At 40.0% G+C, this 24719-nt stretch overlaps 1 protein-coding gene across 8 annotated transcripts in view; it reads right to left on the reverse strand.

Moving 5' to 3' along the window:
• The window catches only part of MTHFD1L (methylenetetrahydrofolate dehydrogenase (NADP+ dependent) 1 like), a 157209-nt gene that overhangs the window by 47464 nt on the left and 85026 nt on the right, over nt 1–24719 (reverse strand). For 6 of the 8 annotated variants that reach the window (XM_037391939.1, XM_037391946.1, XM_037391942.1 and 3 more), the window contains 6 exons: nt 18970–19109; nt 17275–17316; nt 16159–16259; nt 15561–15738; nt 2608–2715; nt 777–929 (listed from right to left, as the gene is read on the reverse strand). In XM_037391939.1, coding sequence (XP_037247836.1) covers nt 777–929; nt 2608–2715; nt 15561–15738; nt 16159–16259; nt 17275–17316; nt 18970–19109 — 722 coding nt within the window. Of the gene's footprint in view, nt 1–776; nt 930–2578; nt 2716–15560; nt 15739–16158; nt 16260–17274; nt 17317–18969; nt 19110–24719 lie in introns of all 8 variants that reach the window. The other 2 variants (XM_037391943.1, XM_037391945.1) reach the window with 1 other exon arrangement.

The raw sequence follows: 24719 nt of genomic DNA on the forward strand, positions 1-24719 counted from the left end.
TCAACTACTGTTCGGAGCAACGGTGTGTGGTTGGCAAAAGGCATGAGCTGACTAGCCTCTCAGCTACTTTGATAAAGCATGTCAAGAGCTTCCTAATCTGAGTCCGTACTTTTAAGGACAGGTAGGAAGAAAGGATGACAATTGCCTCATTTTAACATCTCATTGTTTAAATCTCTAAAAAGGAGAAGGAATGTGCTGCTACTTTTGCAGTTAGAAATCTTTCACTTCCCACCATAGCTTAGTTTTACAGAACCAGCAGAGATGCTCACAAGGACTGGGAATGGATCCAGCTCATCAGCTGAAAAGCAATCATTTTGAACATATTTTCCCTAACACAATTCCTTTCATCTAAATATGTTACAATGCTTTGTAATGACAGATGAAAGATTTAACATTTAGAATATAGTCATGTAACTAGAGTTACTTATAGGCTGCAATTCGACTAAGGAAAGGCAACAGACATGTAAACTCATTTTTCTGCAGTATTAGAGTGCCTAAGTATCCTAAACTAAGTGAAAAACATCAGAAACAGAACTAATAGCAAGACCCGTTCTCTCAGACTCTGTAGTCAAAGCTCTTATATGATATTACATTTTCCTAATTCTCTTTTCCTATCAACACAGAGCTGCAAAAAGTGTGAGGATAAAATTATCATTAAAAAAATCAAGAACTCACCTGGTTCTACACATTATTTTTAGAGGCAAACAGGACACGCACTCCCCTGTCAAGCTAGGTCAAAGGAAGGGGAGTGATCAAGTTGAATACTCTGCACTCACCGTTCCTACCAAAGGGTAGATGAATCCAGCTCCAATACTGGCTCGCACATCACTAATCGGCAAAATGAAACCAGTGGGAACGCCCTTCCTCTCAGGCTGATGGGAGAGGGATAGGTGAGTTTTTGCCATACAAATGGGAAGATTTCCAAATCCCTAACAGAAAAGGGCAGGAAAAGAGAAAAATGTTTTTAAGATTAAAGACAGAATATGTTTCCACTTTGTTATCAGTATCTTCTGGAAACCCTAAAATCCATATAGCAATAGTTAACCTCAGTTTCTCAACAGCTAATATTTCAGAAATGGACAGAAAACTATTTCACATGCTATTCTCTCTCATCTCAGGCCTCTATCTCCAGAGATTTGACTGTAGGGATATCCAGCTTCTAGAGCAGGTTCTCAATCTAGAGTTAGGTGCAAGAGTTGCCTATTCAACAGCTAGACTATGCTATTTTCAGAAAGGGTGCACAACAGCTACCACACTGAACAACAAACCTGAACCAACTTAATAAAACTCCAGTATGACACTTCTCTGCAGGCACTAATGACCAGTTAGATACTTACTTGAGATCAGAATTCATAGTCAAAAACTATCTAAGGGTACTAACATCTTCTTGGGGGTAAACACAAATGGCTCATGATGCATGCTTTGTTTTTAAACAAGATAAAAACTGTGCGATGTGATGGCACCCACTTCAGTAATGACAGTGCAGTAGCTACTCAAAAACTGGGAGAAAATCAGGGAAAGCCCCTCAGCAGCTGCCCACACACTATTTGTCCTGCAGGTTATCTATTAACCTTTAGTCAGGCACCTTCCACTCTTCTGTTTGATGCCCTGACACACAGGGATGCAATCCACAAGGCCAAGAGGAGAGGCAGCACTGCAGGGAATTGCCTCTGCAGCCCAGCACTGACAACAATCCTTTAATGACATTGTGAAAATACTTCCTAATACTACTGACGTTTAGACTAAAAATGGATTAGAGAATCACAGCAGGAAAAGATAAAGACATGGATTATTTTGCTTCAAGTACACTAAGTAAGCTTCCTTTACATCTAGAAAATCAAATCAATTATCAGAAGATTTATTTGCATTATAGAGAAGATGGCTATACTTCCGGCTGTCTGACCAGACTGCTGAAGTATGCTCAGGAATTTTTTGATGACACTCGTGCCTAATTTCAATTTTCTGACAGAAAGGCTCCAGACATGTTTATGTGCAGAAGCCACTCCATTACAGAAGATACATTCACCTCTCAACATGGTTTTATAACTGTTTTCAAAGTGTAACAAAGCCCACTCCCACATGCTTTAGGAATGGTGGTCTATTGCGCCTTCTAGCATTTATAACCCTTTGAAAAGTATATAAACAGAAGGGAACCTAATTTTACAAGTATTGGGAGCTTTGTTGCTGACATGCATAGCTGTGCACAGGTCTTTTTGTGTTTGCAAACTCATTTTTTGCAGGTACAAGTGAACAGTCATATGCTAAAATTTGGCACATATTACTAGATGTGCAGTTGTCACATTTAAGGCAGTAACCCAAAATTACCACTCTGCATAGAAAATATAGAGTTTCATCAACAATCTCAGAAGGATTTCAAACACCATACATATCTTACAGGAGATAGCTTTCAAGGTTAAAACCATTCTGTTCTACCTAATGTAATCTAAACAATCCATACTGGCTTTCACAGTTTAGCACCATGGGTAAGCTCACACCTTTTAGCAAAGCTTGACTAAACACTCCAATCTGAGAACCTTTTACACCCCAGGGTTTCATAAGACTTTCATCCAGCAAATACCTGACTGCATAATTCACTGGCATTCTGACCTGTCGAGTGTAACGATCAACTTGTGACTGTGCAGCGGGAGACAGCTCTATATCCTGAGCTCCATACACCTTCTGAGCAATGATCCTTATTTTTTCAACAATAGGAAGCTGCAGAGAGACAAGGAAACAATACAAGCATGAACATTAACCGAGAGAAACTAGGATTTTGTTTGCTGAGTGAGAAATCTGAATCTCTCATTTAGATTCATTCTTGTTAAACAGGATTGCTAAAGCATGAAACCAAGTAAAGGACCCTGGTGATGGAGACGATACCCAGCTACAGGTACATGAATTACAACCATACTCAATTTGGGAGCTGCTGCACAATTTGTGCATTATAAAGCTGACAACGTGAGCTTACACTCTTGCCTAAAGTGGAAGAAGAAAATCACTGCCATGTAGTTTTTAAGAAGCAAAAGCTAACACACACTGCAGATACAAAGAAGCAAGCTCCGCTGGGTTAAGAGGGATCACTAGACAAATAAATTTCCTTTCACAATAAAGATAACCGATACAATGACTGGACAAGACAAGGTAGCAGGCAGCCAGGGAAGGTTCCTCTGAGAAGCAAGGAACTGTAGCAGAAAATTCTTGACCCATCACTGCTCCTTCATTAATAATTTAATTTTTTTATTCTCACCTCCTATCCTGCCTAAGATATGTATTTTGAATTGTAGTATTGATATAGTAAAGCACTTTGGACACTTAAAAAAAACACACACAAAAAAATGAAAGCATTCTAGGAAACACTTTGAGATCACAAATCACTAAGTTCAACCTCAGTCTCCACATGTATCCATGTCATGTTATCCAGCTTAAAGTGAACGTGTATTCTGTCTTTCTGGCTTCTATTTGAAGGCAGATGCAGACTCTCACATTCTGGCTGTTAAAAATCCTTCCACAGGTTTTCAGCAGTTTTTGTGGTCAGATCAGTCATTCGCTTTTTGTGCCATCATTTTTGTTTAATTAAAGAACTCTTTCCTCTTTCTCTCTTCTTTTGTTTTGAATGACCTTGGAGACAGCGAGTGTGACCCATATAGCCTATTTTAAACAAGCCAACCTCTTTGACTTGTTTCTGTAGGAAGAGGACTATGGAGGAAGGAACATACCAGAAGTTCAGCTACTTCAGTGCTGACCAGAGATGGCCATAGATGCGTGCAATACTCCAAGGAACATCCCATCAGTAATTTGTACCCCAGAATATTTAATTAAGAAGCCACGCGGATGAAGTGTTCAACAAAATCTGAAGAGATACCACTTGGGGAAGAAGACTTGGCAATCTCAAGCAATACAAAAAGCACCAGAACACATAATCAAAGTATTTCATTTTATTCCAACAAAGGCAAGGAATTGGTTTGTGAATAATAAACTCTAGCCGATGTATTTATAAGAAGTTCCACAGTTAATCACATTTTTGCAGTGCTTGTCTAGAAGTAGTGTTTTTCCTGCAAAGACACATCAATCGAAGGGTTTGTGTCAGACAGACCATTTTGTATTTATGATTCAATTCTGGAACAATTAAAGTTTAAAGTAATCTGCCTTTGTGTTAATAAAGAAATCTAGTAACACAGACATGACAAGAAAAAAAGCTTTCCAGACTTTCAAGTAGCTTAAATGTAAGGCATTAAAAGCTACTAAGGTTCAAATAAAATTCCCCCCTCAGATATGAAATTTCAAAGTGAGGTTTAAAGATGTTCCACAAGACATGTCTGAACATGCTGACTATATGATTAGTGCACCTTAATTGGGTAGGAAGATGTCACACTCCCGATTTCAGGTTTTTTACAGGAATCCAAGCAGTGCAAAAGAATCTAATGAGAATTGGAGATAACACATTGCAAATATCCCATACATAATTCCTGGCAGCATTAAGCTGAACAGCTACTTAGTGACATGGATAGCTGTCATGAGATGAAACTTCTCTCAGATTAATTATTACGTATATTCATACCCATGGCAGCTTTGAACACAGTGGAAGAAATGCAAAATGTGTCTGCTAACTTGCCTTTTGGGTGCTGTTTACTTGCAGCCAAGGACTAACAGCAAGACCAAAAGCAAAGGCAAAAGGAATTCCACTCCCTGTTGTCAGCAGGCCAGCATCAAAACTAACACCTTCCTGCTTAAACCTCAGTAAATTCATTGAGATGGAGATCTTAATTTAGATTCAACTTGCATTTGTGTCAAAATACTTCAAACTAATTTGACAGCAGCATAATTACTACACCCTCAGCCCCTTTCCTGTGACCATAGCTGTAGTTTCCAAATGAAACCCTGCAGGGCTGTGGCTAACAGCAGAGGAGAGTGCTTTAATGACAGTGGTGACATTCTGCTCCTCCTGGGACATGTGCAATATCTTGCATGACTGAGCCTGAGCTGGAGAGTCAAATTGTATCCCTACGTGTTTGTGCTGGTTATTTTTAATTTTTTTTAACCAGATTTTCAGATACTTTCCAGGCCAGTACCCAGACTTCAAATTTTGTAAATGTAACCTCAGAACAATCACCAGTTGTGGGAGTGTAAATGGCAAACAAAAGTGTTTTTCCAAGATTGCCACATGTTTTTGCAAGGCATGCACATACAAACGGGTGAGGCGTTATGCATGGTGTCACAGAGCAGAGTTTGAGCCTATTTAATCTCACAGCACAGGTAGATGAGTCCTGGCTGAGCCCAATTCAGATAGAAACCAACAGGGAGGCACAGATGCTCTATACACATTAACACAGCCCAAGCACATGCACAGTCTCAAATATGCTTCCTGAAGTTTCAGGAGTAGGGAAAGGAGTACACTACACTGTGCTAAGAATCCACTGGTTTCTTAGTATTTTTCTTAGGGATTTTTAAGGGATTAACTATTTAGAATCACAGTGTAACAGCATTTCAAGCTAAAAAGTTTCCTGTGTTCCAGTTATTAAGTAATACTGCTGGGAAATTTCATTTTAATTTAACTTGAAGAGGTATTTCCCAAAGAAAAGTCACCTAATACTTCACATGAGTCATAAAAATTAATTTTACTTGAAAATAACATAATGGCATTTATCAGAAAAGAAGCTTTAGTAATTCAAGAGACTTTTTATGTCTATGCCATAGCAGAAGCCTGGGAGTTTACAAGACACTCGCAGGAATAATTCTTACTTTCTCTTATCTGGTCTTTAAAGGGCAAATTTAGCTTTAGGTTTTCAACAATGTTGATTATTCAGCACTTCACTATGGAAATACTCTCACTGACGTGCACAGGCATCCACCATATGTAGTAACGCTTCATAGTGCTAATTCACATACAAAAGTGTTTAGCTGAATTCAAAGGGGCTGAAAAGGGGCATATTGCACAAGTAAATAAATCATTAAGGCACTTTAAGCTGAATTTTGGTCCAGCTGAAATCGTGTGGGCTTGCTATTTGTACCTTAAACACCTGGGTCAAATACCTGCCAGAAGAAACCACATATCTCAGACACTTAGAAAAAAAGAAGTAATCTTGTCTCTCTCACTTTTTTTGTCTGAGAATTTTCTACGATGGCTTAGGATATACCCGAACCAGTTGTTCACTCCCATTCACAAACTATGATGCAGTACCCTCAGCTACGCTGATGCAACTACTTGCAGGCCATCAGTAGAACAGTTTTAATGAAAAGAGGATGAAAAATCTCATCTAAACAGTGAGCATCGATGCACCCATATGAACGGCAACATGGTTCCACAGTACCTCTTCTATGTGGACAGCTGTGGTGATAATGATATTTATAAAATGTGCAGAGTGTCAAAAGCACTAAAGATTTAGGATCAGTAATAAAAGTTTCTCACTTCCCTTATGTAAGGTTGTGAATGTTACACAACTAAGGACATTTAGGTGGAGAACAGGTGATAGATACACAATAGACAGTATAGATTTAGACAAAGGTTGATTTTTATAGATAAGCAACTACATATTAGTACTAACACTGAAAGAATTATGGCAGCTTCAAAGAATTATTTTCAGATTAAGTTTTAGCTTCTTGAGAAATTCATAGCATGAAACTCAATGTAAATTTATACTGAACATCAGAAGGTTCTACAGGGCCACACAGTATCAATATCTGCTGACAGTTAAGTAGCTTTGATGTTTCTCTCAGAAACAACCCATGTCCCTGGTCCTGCTGGAGACAACGTGCATTTCTGCAATCTCACACATTCAGAGCTACCCAAGCCATATGCTTCTTCTGTGGCAAGTACAAACACACATGCTTGTTGAGACTGCCAAGCACCCACACCATAAACAGGATCATCTCCTTGGCTAAAGCACAACCAGTGCTACAGCAAAAGCGCACAAACTGCTTTCACAAAAGCAGTATCTGTGTAGCTGTACATTTCAGTACTTGACAGAGAATGATTAAACCAAGAAATCAGCACTGATAAAGAGGAGAGCCTGTCATTCCCAAGACTGGATTGATTATCCCAGATGAAATCACACCAGCGTTTCACCCAGGCATACTGCTACTTCCAGGCCATTCCACTTGCAGGATGTGATGTTAGTGCAAATTGGTGCTGTCTGCATTACACCGTCTTCTTTCTTCCAATACTATCAACAGCAAGATTTTTACCAAAACATAATTTAATAGTGTTTCATTTCTGCTAGCCTTTCCTCACATTTCCTTCATGCTTCATCTCTTCCTTCAGCTATAATAGCAGACTGTGGATTATCATTTCTCCACGTGGGGCTTCATAAGGATTTCCATGGACAGCAGACCTGCTTCAACAGACCCTCCTTCATCCTCCCTTCCTCTGCTGCTCACACTTACCCATGTGCTAGTGCAAATGAGAGGCCAGCACTGCTGCTTGTGCAGCTGCACACATAACCCTGGGAAAAAAAAGCTATTGTAACCCAGAACAGTTCACACAACCAGTTTACCATAAAGGCAAAGCCAGTATAAAGCAGAGAGACAAAGATGGCTTAAATGCTGTCTCTACAGAAAGAATTGCTCAAACTGTTGAAATCTCATCACTGAAAAGTACCAGCAGAAACAGAGAGTTGGGGCAGGGACAGATGGCTTGGGCTGGGATTCCTGAAATCAGCCTTGTTGCCAAAAATCAGTGTCACATGAAACAAAACATGCAGACTACCAAGGACCTGGCTTGGGACTGTGTGTGGGATTCCCATCTTCTGCACCCTGATCTGGACACTTGACTTTAAGCTTTTTGGCTTCTGGAGAAAGGAGTTAATCTTTTTAACTCCCACTAGCCAATCCCTGACACTATTCTTTTCTTCCTTCCTTTCTTCTGCTTTTAAGCATTCTCCAACTTCCTCACCAAAACAGAGTCCAACAGAAAATGTCTCTGAAAAGCCAGAGTCAACAGCAGTAAGTCTGTAGTCATACTTCATTCCATTGCAGCTAAGCCACACTACTATGAGTAGCACTGGTGTTATGTAGCTTAAACTGAATACCTTAAGTGAGTGCCTGTCAGTGCAGCACTGTCTGAAAGGATCTCTTCACAGTTATACAATATAATATTTAAAATTACTTTGTGCTCTGAGAAAATTTAAGACTGTGCTGAAAAACGTGTTTAGAATATACAGAAGCACTATGCACTCGTACCTTATACACTTAATACTTCAAGCTCTTTAAACATTCACTTTAGTCTCATTGCCTATTTTTAATTATGAGATCACCAGTTTAATTATGAGGTAACAACCTCTGGGTTTATCATTGCTAAGCTGCTTGTGTTTTCACAGAAATTCTTAAAATAGTTCAAAATTCAAGGCAGTGGCACTTTTTTTTTAAAAAAAATTAACTTATGCATTCACTAAAAGCAATAAAAAAGAATTGCTAGTTGGCTAAGTGAAACAGTATGCAGGCATCACTCATTCCTCTTCTTGGGAAGGCTGCCAAATGAAAACATATGATGAGTGTATGGCTGAAGGTGCTGTGTGGGGTGACAGAGTGCAGTGCTAAAACAATAGCTGACACTGCACATTCAAACTCCTACTTCTAGCTTTTCCCCTAGATAAAATAAAAACACATTTATTAAAGTATCTGTATATTCTGTTTCCAGAAGATCTGTGGCTGACAAAAGGAATCCCAAGTCTTTAGCACCCCCCCACCTTTTGCTGGCACAGGACAAGAGTTTGTTTTTTAATTTGCAGAAAACCATATTCAGTCAAGTTGAACAGTTTGTGAATCAACACCTAAGCCTGTGGACTTAGAGATTTATTTTCTATTTCCCTGACTTTGAAACCCCAGCTGTGCCTAAGAAAATTGCTTCATGCAAAGAATAGAAAACTAATGAAAACAAACGTAAAAGTGAAGTGTCATCAAGAGCCTACATCCACAAAAAAAAAAAGAGACAAAGTGGAAGAAAGATAGCTTCCACCCTAGAACACCCAATTCGGTGAAAGAAGCATTCAGACTCCACCAAAATCTCTTTGATGGGAGTAGGAGGAGAGGCTGGTACAGCCCTGTGGAATTCCTCCTTAATGTGGCTTCACTCCTAGATGGCTTACCAGCAGTAGGGTGGGGGGAAATAGTTGAAAGACTAGCATACGCTGGAGAGCAGTACAGTCTGCATTTCAAGATGAGAAACGATCTCCACCATTTATTAGGAAAACTTTCAGTAAGGAGCATATATAATTTTATTTATTCCTACTCCAGTAGTGCTTGAGGACCTTCCATTGGGTCCATACATGACTGAACTTCATGTTGTATAAAGAACAACATAGAAGTTATTTGCCTCCCAGGCAAAAGAACAGAGGTATATTGGGCTGATGTGACAGCAGACACATGATGGATGTCTTTCATGGCTTAGCAGCTTCATGGTATTACTGGAGGAAACAGAAAACACCCCTTACACTCACCCCTTGCCCCCCCTTCAATCACACTGAGATTGAAAAGATGACAAGTTTACAAATGGAAAGAAACACTCTGCCTTAGCTCATTACCCTGGAGGTAGTGTCCTCAAACCCCGACCCCATGAGCCCTTCTTGACTCTGCCTTCCTCTTCGAGCCACTTCTCCTAGTACATGCACAAAGAAGCCTTCTCCTCTAGTGACTGGTCTCTTCCCTCCTTCATCACTCACAACTCATTCTTATTATTGGAGACGAGGCCAGAGGATGGAAGGGAAGACAATGCACAGGGAACCACTGTGAGCACAGTTTGCCCCATTTTGATTCTACCCTTAGGCCTCTCTGAGTGACCCATTGTCTCCGACAGCTGAAGCTAAGACTGGAAGTGAGCCAAGTGGCAGCCCACACCACACTGCCATAGCAGAACAGAGGAAGGGGCAGCCAAAACTGTGGGCTTAGATGCTCCAGATTTGCCCAAGTTACTATTCTGCTCCTAGCAGGAGAAAAATACCAGTGCTGAGGCTGCTGACTGCTTAGATGCCTCCCTGAGAAGAAGTGCTGCTACTCAACCTCATTCCCAGTGGATGGCCCCAAGCTGAGAAAGCTCCCCTTTGTTCTGCAGGCTGGCCAGGCAATTCACTGCACTCAGCCAAAATACTTGTGCAATCAACTTCCACAGTACAGCCTGGAAATATTTTCATTTGTCATAATATTACCTAAAGGCAGAGCACTGGCAAAAATAGGTGTCTTCTGACAAACTTGGAAGACTGGAACAATTCATTCTACCTCATTTTTGTGACCTTTACACTCTTCAGTTCCATTTTCCAATGCAGCATAAATCAGGTGATTTGAGGCTCTTCAATCATATCTGTCAGGTTACCATGTCAGTCTTTTAAGGGGACAATGCTAACTTGCTGACTGGTCAGATATGCCGATCCTGCCCCATGCCATATGCCTGTCCTTCTCCTCTTTATCTCCTAGAGCGTTAGCCCACTGCACTCCAGCTGCCTTGCAGGAAGGGGCGATGCACCTCTTAAAAACCTAACGCCTTTCTTTAGACCTATGTTTCCTCCCCCAGGCTGAGGAATGCTGCTGTAAGTCAAGGGAGAGTTCTCAGCAGGAGAAGAGAGGAGAGCAAGGTAGTGAAAGAAGGCAGGTTACTCAACAAGCATGCATCAGTGGGGAATATAGCTTCCCCCCCATCTTCGCCCCTGCCCGGCAAAGAACAGGCACTGAAGCCAGAAAAATTTTGGAATGGGAGGGGTATGTTTCCATCCTCTCCCATCTTCCCTCTAGTTATCTAAACTTACTTTTAATGGGTCAGTCAACTTTATTTTGAGTAATAGCTTTCTGCTGCAACTTAAAGACCCATACTTCAAGAAAAGTGAACCCAAAAGGGAAGTCAACAGTGATAAGAGAGTTGATATTTTGATATTTTCCATATGTGGCAAGAATATATATATTAAAAAAAAAACCCACAGATTATTTCATAGAGAGTTCAGGAGGCTTTTAAAACAAACCCATCCTGCAAACACTGAAGAGAAATACTCGGCAAGAAACCAATTCAACAGTAAAATAAGAGAGGTTAGTGTGCAGTGGGGGCAAAACTCAATATTAAAAAGTGTAGTATTTATTACGGCTACTGCCCATAATCTTTTAAAACTATGTTACAAACTCTGAGGCCTACCATACTAAAACTCACGCTTTCTCCTGAACCCCCATCCTATGCAATTCCTAATTACTGTAAGCATTTCATGGTACACTGTACCTGTTTATGCCCTTTTCTTACAGTTAAAAGTCACAGCAGTGCTGGCATTACTTGTCAGAGGTCACTTGTACTGTACTTGATCTATGAAATGACACTGGCACACATATGCACTCCCAAAATTGTATATGTGGCTATTCTTCACACTGCCTTCAAAATATGCTTGAAGCTTATTCTGTTCTCATTTCAAATCCTGAAAAATATTTGTTCACCTAATACAAAATGTCAAACAAACCCTTGCTAGAACCAAGAAGCATTAAAAAAATAAAAAAAATTACAAGCATCAGCTACTAGGATAAAAACAAAGGCTTGCCAGCTTAAGAGAAAAAGAGAATCTGATAAGCAATCTGAAAGTGGGGCTACAGAACACTGTGTCATGTAGAGACACCTGAGAAAGTTTAAACAGACCAAACGAGATACTTCAAGGAATATAACCACATGAGCACAGTCTTCTAATTAGGCTAGCTTGATATGATACCCGAGAGGGCTGCTTAGCGGAGCCTGAGTCCTGAACTGTGTTATGTCCATTGTCTAAAACTGTTCATTCAGCACATGCTTGGGTATCACTAGACAAGATGGTATAAATGCACAAAAATACCTCAGGATTCAGAAAAAAATAGCTGATCCTCGGCTTTTTACCAGTATTAGACAGATCTAGAAGAGACTTTCTTGTTCTTCTCACATTATATACCTTTGTAAACACCTTTCAAGGAAGTCTTTGTTTCCAGATATACATTTGGAAATTACATAAAGCCCTGCAAAGATACATGCCACTTGGAAAAATTTCAAAGAGAGACCACTAGATCTGGACTATCCTCTAATTAGATGCCTGACTCTATACTAGTAATACAGTTTGCTGCAAACATTGGTCTGGTAAAAAAGGATCTAAACCAGTTTTACATACATGGGTTTTGGTTTTTGTTTTTGAATCCCCAGAGTAATACTTTCGAACAAAACATCAGAATGTTAAATGAACCTATTATGGCTACAGTAGTCTGTGGTGTTGGAAGTTGTTCTAATTATAGCCAGTTTTGGAAGAAAATTCTGATGAAGTTTTCCATACAGAGGAAAATAAGACGCATAAACATGAACAGACTAAATGGAGACATGGAGTAAAGGGAAGAGCAGAATAATCTCATAAAGACAGACAGATTTATGAATGAAGTGGTAGTGGTTTTAAGCAGAATATTTCCCTTTTCGACATTCCAAAGGGAAAATAAAAGAAAAATAAAAAGAAAAATAAAAATAAAAAGAAGAAAAAGAAAAAGGAAAAGAAAGGGAAGGAAAAAGGAAAAGAAAGAGGAGGAAAAAGGACAAAAAGGAAGAGGATGAAAAGGAAAAACACCACAGCAAACTCCGTCAAACTTGAGGCAACCAGGACTCAGTATTCAAGTAACTGGACAAAGCCGGCAGTCACTGGAAAGATGAGGGACGAAACTGTGTCTTTTCACTTAAATCCCCTTTGGGCAAATGAAAGGGGAAACCACCTGTCTGAATCCCATCTTACTAACTTTTCTCTTTCTTAATATTCTGTCATAGTTACCTCTTTGAACAGTGGAAATCTGTCCTCAAAACTGCTACATCAAAAAATCCTATTACCACCTTAAGTAATACCTGGGCAGGCGTATTTGGAAGAGTTAGCTTTCCTTCACATCTCTGAGCCCTGTGACCAAAAGACCTACAATGCTGTGCCAGCGACAGCATCGCTGTTTCATTCTCCTACTTTCAGCTGCTTCAGTCCCCATCCTTTGCACAGTAAGGATGAAACAGAAGCCTGAACTTTACACTCTACTGTTTTTGTTGGCCTGAATTTACTTTTTTACAGTATTTTAAAATCTTTATATTTTTATAAAATCCCTTCAACATATTTTTGAGGCTTACAATACTTGTATTAAGTTACGGGATATTAAGTTGATGTAAAGATGTGACTCATTCCCTTTGTGCTGAAGATCATGCTGTTTGTGCAACACGGTACAAAACAATGTGTCTGGAAAGACATTAAAGTAGAATTCAATCTTATTTTCTTCCTTCATAGAGGCAGAGTCCACCCCTACCAATCCTTCCTACTCATTCATGTCACAAGATTGTAAACTACACAGAATATAGAAACATCAGAGCTTAAATATGGGACTCATGAAACACTAATGAGCTATCTCTGTAACACAAATGTCCTATGGGGAAAACTATTACACATTTTTCTGAAAGCATTTTTTCCCCATTTTATTACACAAAACCCGTAAAATGATATCTTCAGTTTCCAGGGTATCTCATCAGAGACAAACTTAGAAAGGCAGACATATTGTCCATTTTTTCACTGTAAAAATGTTCCGTGAGCAAAACACCTTGAAGAGCTGCCACAGCACTTACACTCCCAAAGTATTTCCATCTATTCTGTGAAGGCAGTGGTTAATTCTAATAGGAGTTGGCTGGATTTCTGACATTTGGGAAAACAGTGGGGGAGGTGGAAAGAGGAAATAAAGTGGGTGCAACATATATGGGGTATATATCAGGGAGAAGACAGTGGAAGATAACAGTATGGCATATCTACCTTAGGCTGAACTTTTTTCTGGAGAGAAGAATCAAAACAGGAACTTTCAGCCATTTGAAAGAACAAAGCTGAGGTTCTGCTGTTAAAAAATAGCATTCAAACATTTTCTAAAGAAACTTAATTCACACTGTCAGCTGAGGCACAGGATCTGAAATTTGACAAGGGCTTCCTTGGTGCCAGAAAAGTCTGGTTTGCTGCCCAAATTCTGCCCCACCCGCTTTTGGATAAGTCAGGAAGGTCCTGAGAAATCATTTGTATAACCTTCTCAGCAAACGTTCTGCCCGCATGGTGGTACTCCAGCACAGTGCGTTCAGGGCCCGAGCAGCCTTTCCTCGCAAACTGCTCCTCTTGACAGCTCGCACTGCTGCGCTTACCTTGCGGGCGACTGCAAAAATGAAGTCCCCAAGACATGGAAAGAGTCACCATTTCTGGCAGACACAGGATTGAAAACTTGGACCACACTATCCTTTGTTAGGTTATCTAAGGGCTAAGCAAATTAAAAACGAAGCCCAAGCAAGGATCAGAGGGTGAACTCTAGAAATGTAATCAGTGAAAAAACCTATTAAGTGAAAACTAGAGCACACGGAATTGCCTGTTTCCTAAGACCATCTAAGGGGAAGGATGAGACCATTGTCCTTGGTGCAATATGCACCAAGGTGAGTCAATAGGAAAACTCTTTCATCAGAAAACTTTGCAAACAAAAGGAGGTGATTGCCTGGACCAGCACAGGACCTATGGGACATAGGAAGAGCAGCATTTTGGGACTCTGTAAAACTTATGATGGGATTGTGGGAATGCGTAAAGATTGCTGGGGCATTTCAGTGGAAGGACTGAAGATGGGAAAAGGGATTAACCAAGGTGGACCGAAGAGGAACAAGTGTGAGAAAAAAAGAGGGAAAAGGGTAAGAAGGGGCCACCTGAGTGTAAAGGTGTCTGGTCAGTAGCTTGTCTGACTGAGCTCTGTGCTTCAGGACCACAGTCTGTCCTCTGTTCTCATTAAATCTTATTTCTGACTACCTCCGTGTGGGTGTGCTCTCTGCTGTAGATATCTATGAACACCAGAGAGCAGGAGGAGAGGTCTGTGCGCCAGCAGCTGGAGTGAGCTGTGAACCTCAGGGGCTCATGGACACTGGTGCCAGTGATCGGAGCGGGGTAAGGGCACGGGGATAGACTGAGGATCTAAGGCCAACAGCATCAGCAACCCATGTGTGCCACATTGTACTAGCAGACTCCAATCCTGATCAGCAGACGATGAGGAACAGGACTGGGCTACCTGCGCTCTGCATCATTGTCTGAGGGATGCGTGCGTGCAGGCGGGTGCTGGGGAAGGCAGTGCTTCCTCTCTGCACTGACCTCTCTGGCTGGGCAGGAGTGGAGCATGAGCATGCACGTGCCACTTCGATCATCTTTCATACAGAGAGTGAATGTTTCAGGGAGCCACAACTTGGTGCAACACCCATGACAGTGAGACTGTAACTATATATATTTCATTTTAGCTGATTTTTAGGACAAATACAATGACTGTGAGATCTTTGTGGAGAAGCCTCCCACAATAATTTGTGAATGATCCACCTACAGATACACCGTTATGTTAAAGAAGAAAGTATCAGAAACATCATTCAATGCACTAAACAGTGAGCATTACCAGCAAGTATCCTGCTCCTCTGATTAGACAAGCCACAAACTGATTGTTCCCTCCAGCTCTTGTGATACCAAGCCAAGTCAAGCCCCTTTCCAAGTGTCTTAGATAGCTCTGTTGCAATGTTCTTGTTTCAAATCCATCACTGATGCAGCATATATTCATGGAATAAAAAAAATAAATCTTACCTCCAAGCTGTAGAGATACTTGAAACTGTTTTTCTGATTGGCTGCCTTCTCCACAGCTTGAGCTAATTTTACTGCTCCTCTACCACCAGCTGACCAGTGAGTGCAGGGTACAGCATCAAATGCTCCAGATTGCTTCGCAATCTTGCACACCAGATCAACCTCAGCAGGAGAATCAGTTCTGCCAACCAAACAGTTCCATCTCATTATTTTGTTTAATTGGTTCTCTCATATAACCTCATATACTTAGCCTTATTCTACCATCAGCAGTTGTAAAACAAGTCTCTACAGAAATTGTGCCATATATATAATGCATCTACATACAGCATATGTATTTACATGTTTCAAGAACACTTTTTGTAATTGTTACAGCTAATTAACATGGAAGATTAATAGTTCCATAACAGCATATACTTTTTTGGTGGTTTTAAACCCCTAAGACCAAGCTGAGGATTTAAAGGTCTTTATACTCATGATGAAAAATGGAAATTCTTTAATAGCTTCTTTTCTTCATGTCAAAACTGATTAATTTAAAAACCAAGAGAAGTGTGAAATTTGAACTGTGGATTTACTCACAAGAGTAATGAAAGACTAGACTTACTTGAAAACATTTAGAGCAACCACAACAGGAACTCCAAAGAGCTGAGTAATTTGAATCTGTTTCTGTAGATTACAGCAGCCATCAGCTACCAGCTGGAGGTTCTGTGCAATTAAATAAAAATTAATGGAAATGGTAAGATACATCAAGTCTTCTCCAGCCAAAGAATTTTCCATAAATTAAAGTGAACATAAACAGTGCTGATCATGACAGTTGCAGGCAAGTAAAATGCTTCCAGACAAAAATATTTTGGCACTTGTTAATTCTTGTTTCAATTAACAAGTAACAGACATATTTAAGTAACTAAGTAGTGTCCAGAATTTGTACATGAATGCATTGCTGGTTGCCCGTCACGATTGTGAAAAGGCTGTTAGTCTCTTGTTTGCAAAGTTTATAAACAAAATACAGTAGTGGGGTTGGGTTTGACATACAGATGTGGTAGATGTATAGTCTAATCTATATATACATATATAACCCAGATAAGAGCACATTAGTGGATTTCCTTATTTACTCTTTTACCTCACACTTTGTAGGCCCTATCTTAACTGCAAAAACACACATATCCTTAGCCTGGTAAAACCAAAAGACCAGAATTTGTCTACAGTGAAGAGACAAACAAAACTTGTAGAATCCACTCTTGTTTGAAGAGTGACATCCAACACCAAATGTAAAGCACAAATAGATTAAAACAGTTGTTTAATGAACAGGTTAAGCTATCATTAATTTCAGAGAGTGTCTTTGACCCCTGCACCACTCTGCTCTTGTGCTTCCATAAAGGCCTGTATGATGGACTGGAATGAAGAGCTGATCAGTCTGAAAACTTAGTAGCCCTGGAAAAGCTACCGAAAAAAAGTTATTTTTCAGCTAGCTTAGTCACACACATAACACACACAAGAGGGATAACACCAAGTGGCTGGGGGAAGGCGAGTTGGCTTTACTTGTTGGCAATGGCTGTTAGAGGTGTTCACTGAATGCTAGCATTAGAGCATGCTATTTGTCAAACCTGAGGCTGCACACTATCCAGCCAGAGGAACAAGAAGTTCTAACTCTCCATACATGCCATTATTTTGTCCCTTTAAACAAAAACTTCTCCTAAGGTTTTATAATAGTTCTTCTTACCTCTTCTGTGTATTCTTTCTTCAAGGGGGCACCAGCAGTTACCTGGAATAGACATTTGTCATAATCCTAAATGGTCAGCAGTGCACTTTTGCTTAGTTTCTGCATTGTCAGTCAGCACATAATCACACACAATATCACAGCTTGACTGCAGCTTCTGCTTTATTCCAAGTTACACTGGTACATGAAGAATAGCAGCACTTCCTATGGTATTTGGGTGTCAAGACACAGGTAGTGACTCAGCAACTATTTGTAAAAGTTTTATTAGAGTGGAGGTAATTGGATCCCATTCCACATGCTTAATGCACCTGCAGTGCAAAGACAGCAACCTCTAACAGCTGGCGGAATAACAGTAACACAGGTGACTAGAAGAGGAACATCATCTTTGGGTGTTCTGTAGTTACTGCCTGTGGCAAGAAACTGCATGCAAGTTATTTACTTTGCTGGAAAGCATAAAGGTATATAGACAAAGAGTATCACCAGAGTACTATATTGAGTCTCCAAGGGCCACATACATTGATCCCAGGCACTGGACTTAGTTACTTTTGTCTGAAGCATTGGCCTTGGTCCATTTTATAGTTAACCTCCCAGTAAAAGTATCTACATGCCTCTATGAATGCTTTATGTAAACAAATGAAACTTTATACTTCTAAAGACATAGATCTGACAGAAATAGAGACAGTTATTAAGACATATGTAAGTCCTATTTTTGCTAGATTGGATGATAACACACATGATAATATATCTGCCTTGATAGGCAAGGGGGAATATCACCAAAAATAAAGAAAACTTTTATTAGAATTGGACTAAACTGACAGAAAGTTATACAATTACGTCAACTTGAAAAACTGAAAAAGGACAGCTCAGCTTTAGTTTTGAGGGATGATTAGCTGTAAGGGAGGCCATGCATTCCAAAATTTTGTGGCTGTGGAAACAGCTCTGGTATTTTCACCCAGTGAGGTTTTCCCTGGCAGCATCACTCTCTTGCATGCTGCTGGGCAGATGGAAGTGTTTCTAGGAGCTAAGTGTCTGTCTGCTTGGCTACCAGTCTCATCTGATTGTATGACTGAGGAGTACTTCTACAATCAGTAATCTGTATGAGTCTTTTAGTGGCTTAAATAGCAAAAAATTGTACATTGGTCACTAATGGTACACCGGGAAAACCCTTGCAAAGTTTTATCAGTTACCTCAGCATCCCTGAGGGAATTAACCTGAGCAGATTAAAAGGACAGGAGAGGTTCCCACTGATGCAGTGAAAGAAATCTCAAAACCTCCACTAACGATGTTCCCTACTTCCACTCTCATCCTGCAACCCTAACTCTTCCCAATCCTCCTCAGCTGCCAACTTTTGCAGCCTGTGACTACTTCAGTGCACTTACAAATGCTATTTCAAAAGGCAGAGAAAAGAATATATATACATATTATAGCTCTTTAAAAAAACCCACAAAAACAAACGCAAACAAACTTCCCTCCCTCAGCAAGATTTATTACTTCAGAGCTCTTTCATCCCTCTTCTTTCATTTGTGCCTTCCCATTCCTGCATTACCTTTGGAGGTAATGTCTATAAAATGAGGTAACTCAGGAGGGATATCTAAATACTACCCACGGGCTACCTCCAGTATTTTTTAAAGCAAAATATTTTACTTATTTCAAATATTAGCAACCATTTTATTTCCCAAGAAAGGTGAAAAAACTTACATTTGGCCCACCTCCATGCATCTTCAAAGCCCTCACTGTAGCAACAAGTACAACCACACTGGGAACCAAGCCAGAGGCTCTGCATTTGATGTTGAAGAATTTCTCCATCCCAATGTCAGCACCAAAGCCAGCTTCAGTTACTGTTAAACATTAAAAAAACCAAAACAAAACCACACATAAAACATGCTTTTGGTTAAACACTGGAGAATATTTCTACTTTAGCATACAGTGCACTTAAATATACATGAGTACTCAGTTTTGAATGAACTTTCAAATAGAGATCTGTTTACATTACTGAGTCTGATTAAAAAAATATTCCCGACTCAGAAATAAATTATCTTATTCTTGATATGTACAATATGTCATCAAAAGTAGTCACATCAAGGGAAAAACCCCAAGTAATCAAAATTAGTTTGAATCAGTCTTTTGAAAACATCTAGTCCTCTAAAATAGCTGTTTCTATGTAATTATATTTATTTAAAATGTCTGCAAACTCTTACAGATATTATGACTTCCCTACATTACTCCTCCTCCCTTGATTTTACTAAAGATATTCTTTAATCACAACTAATGGACCTAAATTCTCCCAGGTTTGCAAAACTTCTGGTCATCTCTTGCTTTTGTGGAGAGCATGTCCAGTTATAAAACAAACCAGCAGTTACAGTCATGTGTCAGTGTTGAAGATACTATTAAATAGTGAATTCTATAACAGGATTTTGCACCAGAGAAGTCAGATATTAATGTAACATGATTCAGGAGAAAAACCTGTGCAGAATATTAGGATATGCCTGGCAATGTATTTTTAGCAGAGCTACAAATAAAAGATGATAATCTGTATCAAATTATGTCAGTCTTTTCAGAGCTAATTTACTCTGATTTGTCAAATATCAATTATTGCAATTACCTCTTCTAAAATGCAAATAATTTCTTTTTAGTAGACAAACATAAGCACATAGCAATTAAAAAAAATAAATCAAGGGATTAAATCTCCTGTTGGTTGAAAATTTGCCAGTGTAACTATTTCCCACCAGAACATACTGAATGGGTTCAATGCGTGCCTCTGGAAGATGTGAAGGGACTTTCAGGCAGACAAGTCAGGGTGGGAAAATAGCTTGCTCCAGAGGCTTCTGGACCTGACTCCAAGCAGGGCTGGTAACATGTCCTTGTAACCTCAATCAGCTTGCAAAAACTAGTAAATTCCTTTTTCTTTCTCTCCCTCTTGCCAGCAGTTTTGACTCTCATGCTTAGGAGGGGAGGGGAGCACAAAGAGCTGATTGAACATTTTGGGGTTGGAAACCTTCAGCAGCATGAAGGAGGAGGAGGTACAGATCTGCTCTGCTGCTGTGGGACAAAGTATCTTTCTGTTGGCTGCTGATGCGCTTTAGGAAGTCCCAGACTTTGTGCATTTGTCCTCACTCTACTGGTCCTTTCCCACCTTTTCTTCGTTTTGCACAGGCTGAAACGATTGCCTGCGTGGCTCTGCTCAGAGGGAGGAAACGGCTGCTGAGGCTGGGGGAGGGAGCAAGAGCTAGCAAACAAGGGGGTGGGCATGCCAGGGGGAGCAGGGACCTCTTGAATTAATACAGTGGCAAGTGTCGTGATTAACATTCTCCAAAATCATTGTAATAAGTATATTCTCTTTTTTAGAATTGCCCTGAGAAAAACAGACATACCAAACATGGAAAGAAAAGAAAAGAAAACAAAACAAAAAGAGGTTTACACAAACACAATAATTCACGGGAACAAAGCTAATGTCAGGATAAGTCATATTAAAAGCAGAGCCAGGGATCAGATGTCTGCTTTCCAGTAACCTCCATTCTTCTCCAGTCTCTTACGCAGCACAGGGTGATTAATGAGAACTCTCAGTCAGGAATATATAACCACAATCAATCTTTAATATAAACAATAGATAAACTAGCAAGTACTTGAGAGGGTGGGAAAATAATTTGTCTCTTACAGAGACTGCCAGCGTACACACATAGCAGTCTCCTAACATTTCCAAACAAAGTTTCCAGAGAGCTAATCCTTTCATGCCAAGCCTCTTCAAGGGTCAGTTTTCCTTAGAGAAAGGGGGATTGCAAGTCTACCTTTCAGTGAGAGAAAAGCAGAGGTGTCAGCCTTGCAGTAAGCACAGCAACCACTCACACAGCACTTCACAGCTCTTGGGGAGGTGTTAGCCACCCTTCCGGCAGTCTAAGCAGCCAGGGCAAATGCCCAGGAAAGCTGTGTGTGCCGTGCATATTCCTCTATTTTTTTTAATGCTTGCCTTTGATATAGAGGGCAAAATGCACACACTTGCCTGAACAACACATATACTATACCAGCATCTGAAAAGCTAACAGAACACTGGTGTTCTCCGATGTGAGTGCCACAACATGGAGAAAGGGATTTTTTCATATGAAGCGGAGGAAAGGGAGACAAACATTGGTGCTTTCTCCAGTGTGCAGAAGGAAACAGGATGCAGTAGAAAAGCTGCCTGGATGAAAGTTGCAACTCCCTTTTATTTCCTCTGAGGGATAGTGAGAAGATAGAGTAATATGCCAAGCTACTATATTTTAAAATCTTTGTGCTGAAACACGTAATACAATTACTTTCAGATTGTTTCCTGCTTTCAGATGAAAGTGTCAATGAAAAACAAATACAGACTATGAATGGGAAGTTTCATGCTAGTCTACACTTAGAGATTATAAAACAGATAATCACTTTAAATGTAACAACAGAAATTTAAAGTGATACATAGGTAGATTTATTTTGGTTCTTATTCCTCATTAACGGTTTGTCAACAGAAGGCAATTACAGATTACAGGTAAACTGGCAAAGATTTTTGGGAGCAAACATCTACCTAGCCAGATGTAGTCTGCTGTACCTCACCTGAAGGAAAGTTAATGGCGCAACTGCTACTACCTGCCCGCAGAGTCTGTACCCAACTTCAGTGCTCCTCCCGGAAAGCCTCTTCATCCCATCCCCTGCCAAGCGGCCATTTCCCAGCCCTGGGAATCACTGCTACCTGTGCTGCTGCCCTGCAAGCTGGTAGGGGGGTTGTAATAGACATGAAGGTGCTGGCATGCTGTTAAATGCTTGCTTTGATTTCCTGGTCAAAACCACAGCAGTTCTAATGGAGGTAAAGAGTAAATGATTTGCCTTCAGCAACCTCATAGAAATCATACAGGTATTTGCACTTACAGCCTGAGAACACAACCCCATGGCGACATATGCCAATACAGATCAGGGATTTTACAGTCCCAGGTTTGCTTTGCATTCTGGATCCCCTTCTCGCACAGACAAGACTGGACAGCTATCTGGACAAATACTAATAGATAATTTTCTGGGTGTAATTTCAGTGAGCACAGCACTCTGGACTATCTTACTGCGTGGTCATATGAAGTGCAAACCCTAATTCTACAAATACTCTGTTGTTTCATTTTATGCTTCAATATTATAGCCTGAGTATCATAAGGAACATTAGAATGTAGATTAAAAGTTAAAATTTCATGTATCAGCAATGCACTACCATTACATTACTCTTAATACTGGGACATAGGTCAAATAGCAATTAATATACACATATATATCAGAAGTAAACTGCATCAAAATGCTCCAGTAAGTTCAAATAATTTCTTCTCATAAAAGATCCATGTGAGGGTTACCAAAAGCTAGGGTCATTCTAACACATCAGGGTAATAGGGGAATCTTGTTTCACAACAACAATGGGCAAAACACAACACAATTACTACAGGTCTTTCTACATGTAATTTATATAACACCTACTTCACTCAGTTCAGCTACCAAAATTACCAATAAACCGGAGTTTTCATTTAGACCAAGAACCCTAAATATCCAAGTTAGGTACAAAAGGGGAAGGAAAAGCTCATAAACATGGAATTAAGCAACAGTGATGATGAGAAGTCTGTCAGGTGATGTAAAGTCTGAACAATTGATATTCACTGTCGTCTCTAATTCCACGTCAGGGTTCAGGTAAATGAACCATCACTCTGATGGTTTTGCTTCTTGTTTATAATTACCATAACTTCTTCATGGAATTACTACCTTACCAAGCACATCTGGGAATATTTTATCACCTACACATAACAATAGCTTAAATAGCCAGTGCCATGGTTGAAACAGCTAATCAGATTTCATCGTCATGCTTAATACAACATATAATTTTTCTCTGTCTAAAAATACATCTATCATGCTATAGCTGCATAAAGTGGTTCCACATTAGCCTCATACATACATACTGCTCAAAAGCCTTACAGAAAGCGATGCTGAAGAATTTTTTTAGAAAAGATATTTCACCCACAATTGAACTTCATGTAAACTGAGGGTAATTTCTAGTGAAAGTAGCTTCTCCCTAGTCTGCCCCTTCTATCAGCAAATCAATGTCAAAATAAAATATTTGTCCTATAAAGGGCCAAGTCAGATGCATACACATGAGGCGAAGCTTTAGGACACGGATTTGAGCCTGGATTCCTGAACAATGTAAAAGGAAATGGAAACTCTGAGCTGCAAGCTGCCATTTACTCCCCACATGTAAACATATCTGTTCTGGTGCAGCTGTCTGCTAGTAAACTCAGGAAAAGAAGAGTTCAAAGTCACAGAAGCACATGAACTGTGAACCTGGAGCTGGAGGCATGCTAGCTGTAAAGTACTGATATGCTCTTGTTTAACTGAAAAATACCAAGGTGCACGACTGCCAAGATAAACTAGGATGATCAGTGATTTCTCTAACAGGATATCATATTTTTGTTAGTATAGCTAGGGATGAATAAACCAGATGTTTGTCCATTCTGACTCCAGCAATTATTTGATGTGAACTTCCATTATTATGACTGATTTTGGAATGTAACAGATACTTTTCCCCCTCTCTCTTAACAGAGGGAGTTTTCCTGTTCATTTTTCTTCCAAAGCATTCTCAGATGGCATGCAACACAGGCACTTGCTGCTACCACCACTGGACACAAAGTCCAGCAGAAAACTATACATGCATATATTAAGGTCGAACATTTTTCATGCCATGAAGAAAATAATTTCCATCAGCTATCACAGTTTTATGTTGTTGTTGGGAGTCCTAGAAGAAATGGTAACAGGAAAAATACTTGCCACTTAGTTTAGCAGAACATAAGCTCATTGGAGGTTATGGGCGCTTTTCACCCTTTCCTAAAGAAAGATGCCAGGGCAGTGTGTGCTCTGCACAGGTACAGGCACTGGGGGTTTCTGAGTGTTGCCCACCAATCCATGCTTTTGACTGAGCCAGCAGATATGGCAGTCCTGGCTTCTTTAAGCCTAAAGTATCACACTTTTAACAGCTAATAATGGGGTTTCTTCCACAAGAAGTCCTGACCAAACTAAATTGCTGCTCAGAAAGCAGCTTATATAAAGTAATGTTCAATAGCAGGTTACTATTCACTTGAGACTTTCTGCATGGAAGTCTCTCCAAAGACAGAGAGCAGCCCACCTGCACAAGCACCCCCCAAGAGACATGCTATAAATGCCTGGTTTCTGGTTCCAGCAGCATAACCTCCAAGCTGCAATACTCAAGCTCTAGTGCTTGAAATCTTTCCTAATGTAAATTTCTTTGGAGGAAAAAAATCTGGAAATTTTCAGCTTCCCCACACAAACAAAATAAGTCAGCTGAAAACAAAGGTTTACATTCAAGTTCCCTGCCATCATACCCCATGACAGCAGCAGTTCAACTCATACCCCTTCCTCCAAAGGAGACTTGTCCACAGTGGCTCAGTCCCAGGCCT

This window comes from Falco rusticolus, chromosome 6 (genome assembly GCF_015220075.1).
Source record: "Falco rusticolus isolate bFalRus1 chromosome 6, bFalRus1.pri, whole genome shotgun sequence".
NCBI classification, from domain to species: domain Eukaryota; kingdom Metazoa; phylum Chordata; class Aves; order Falconiformes; family Falconidae; genus Falco; species Falco rusticolus.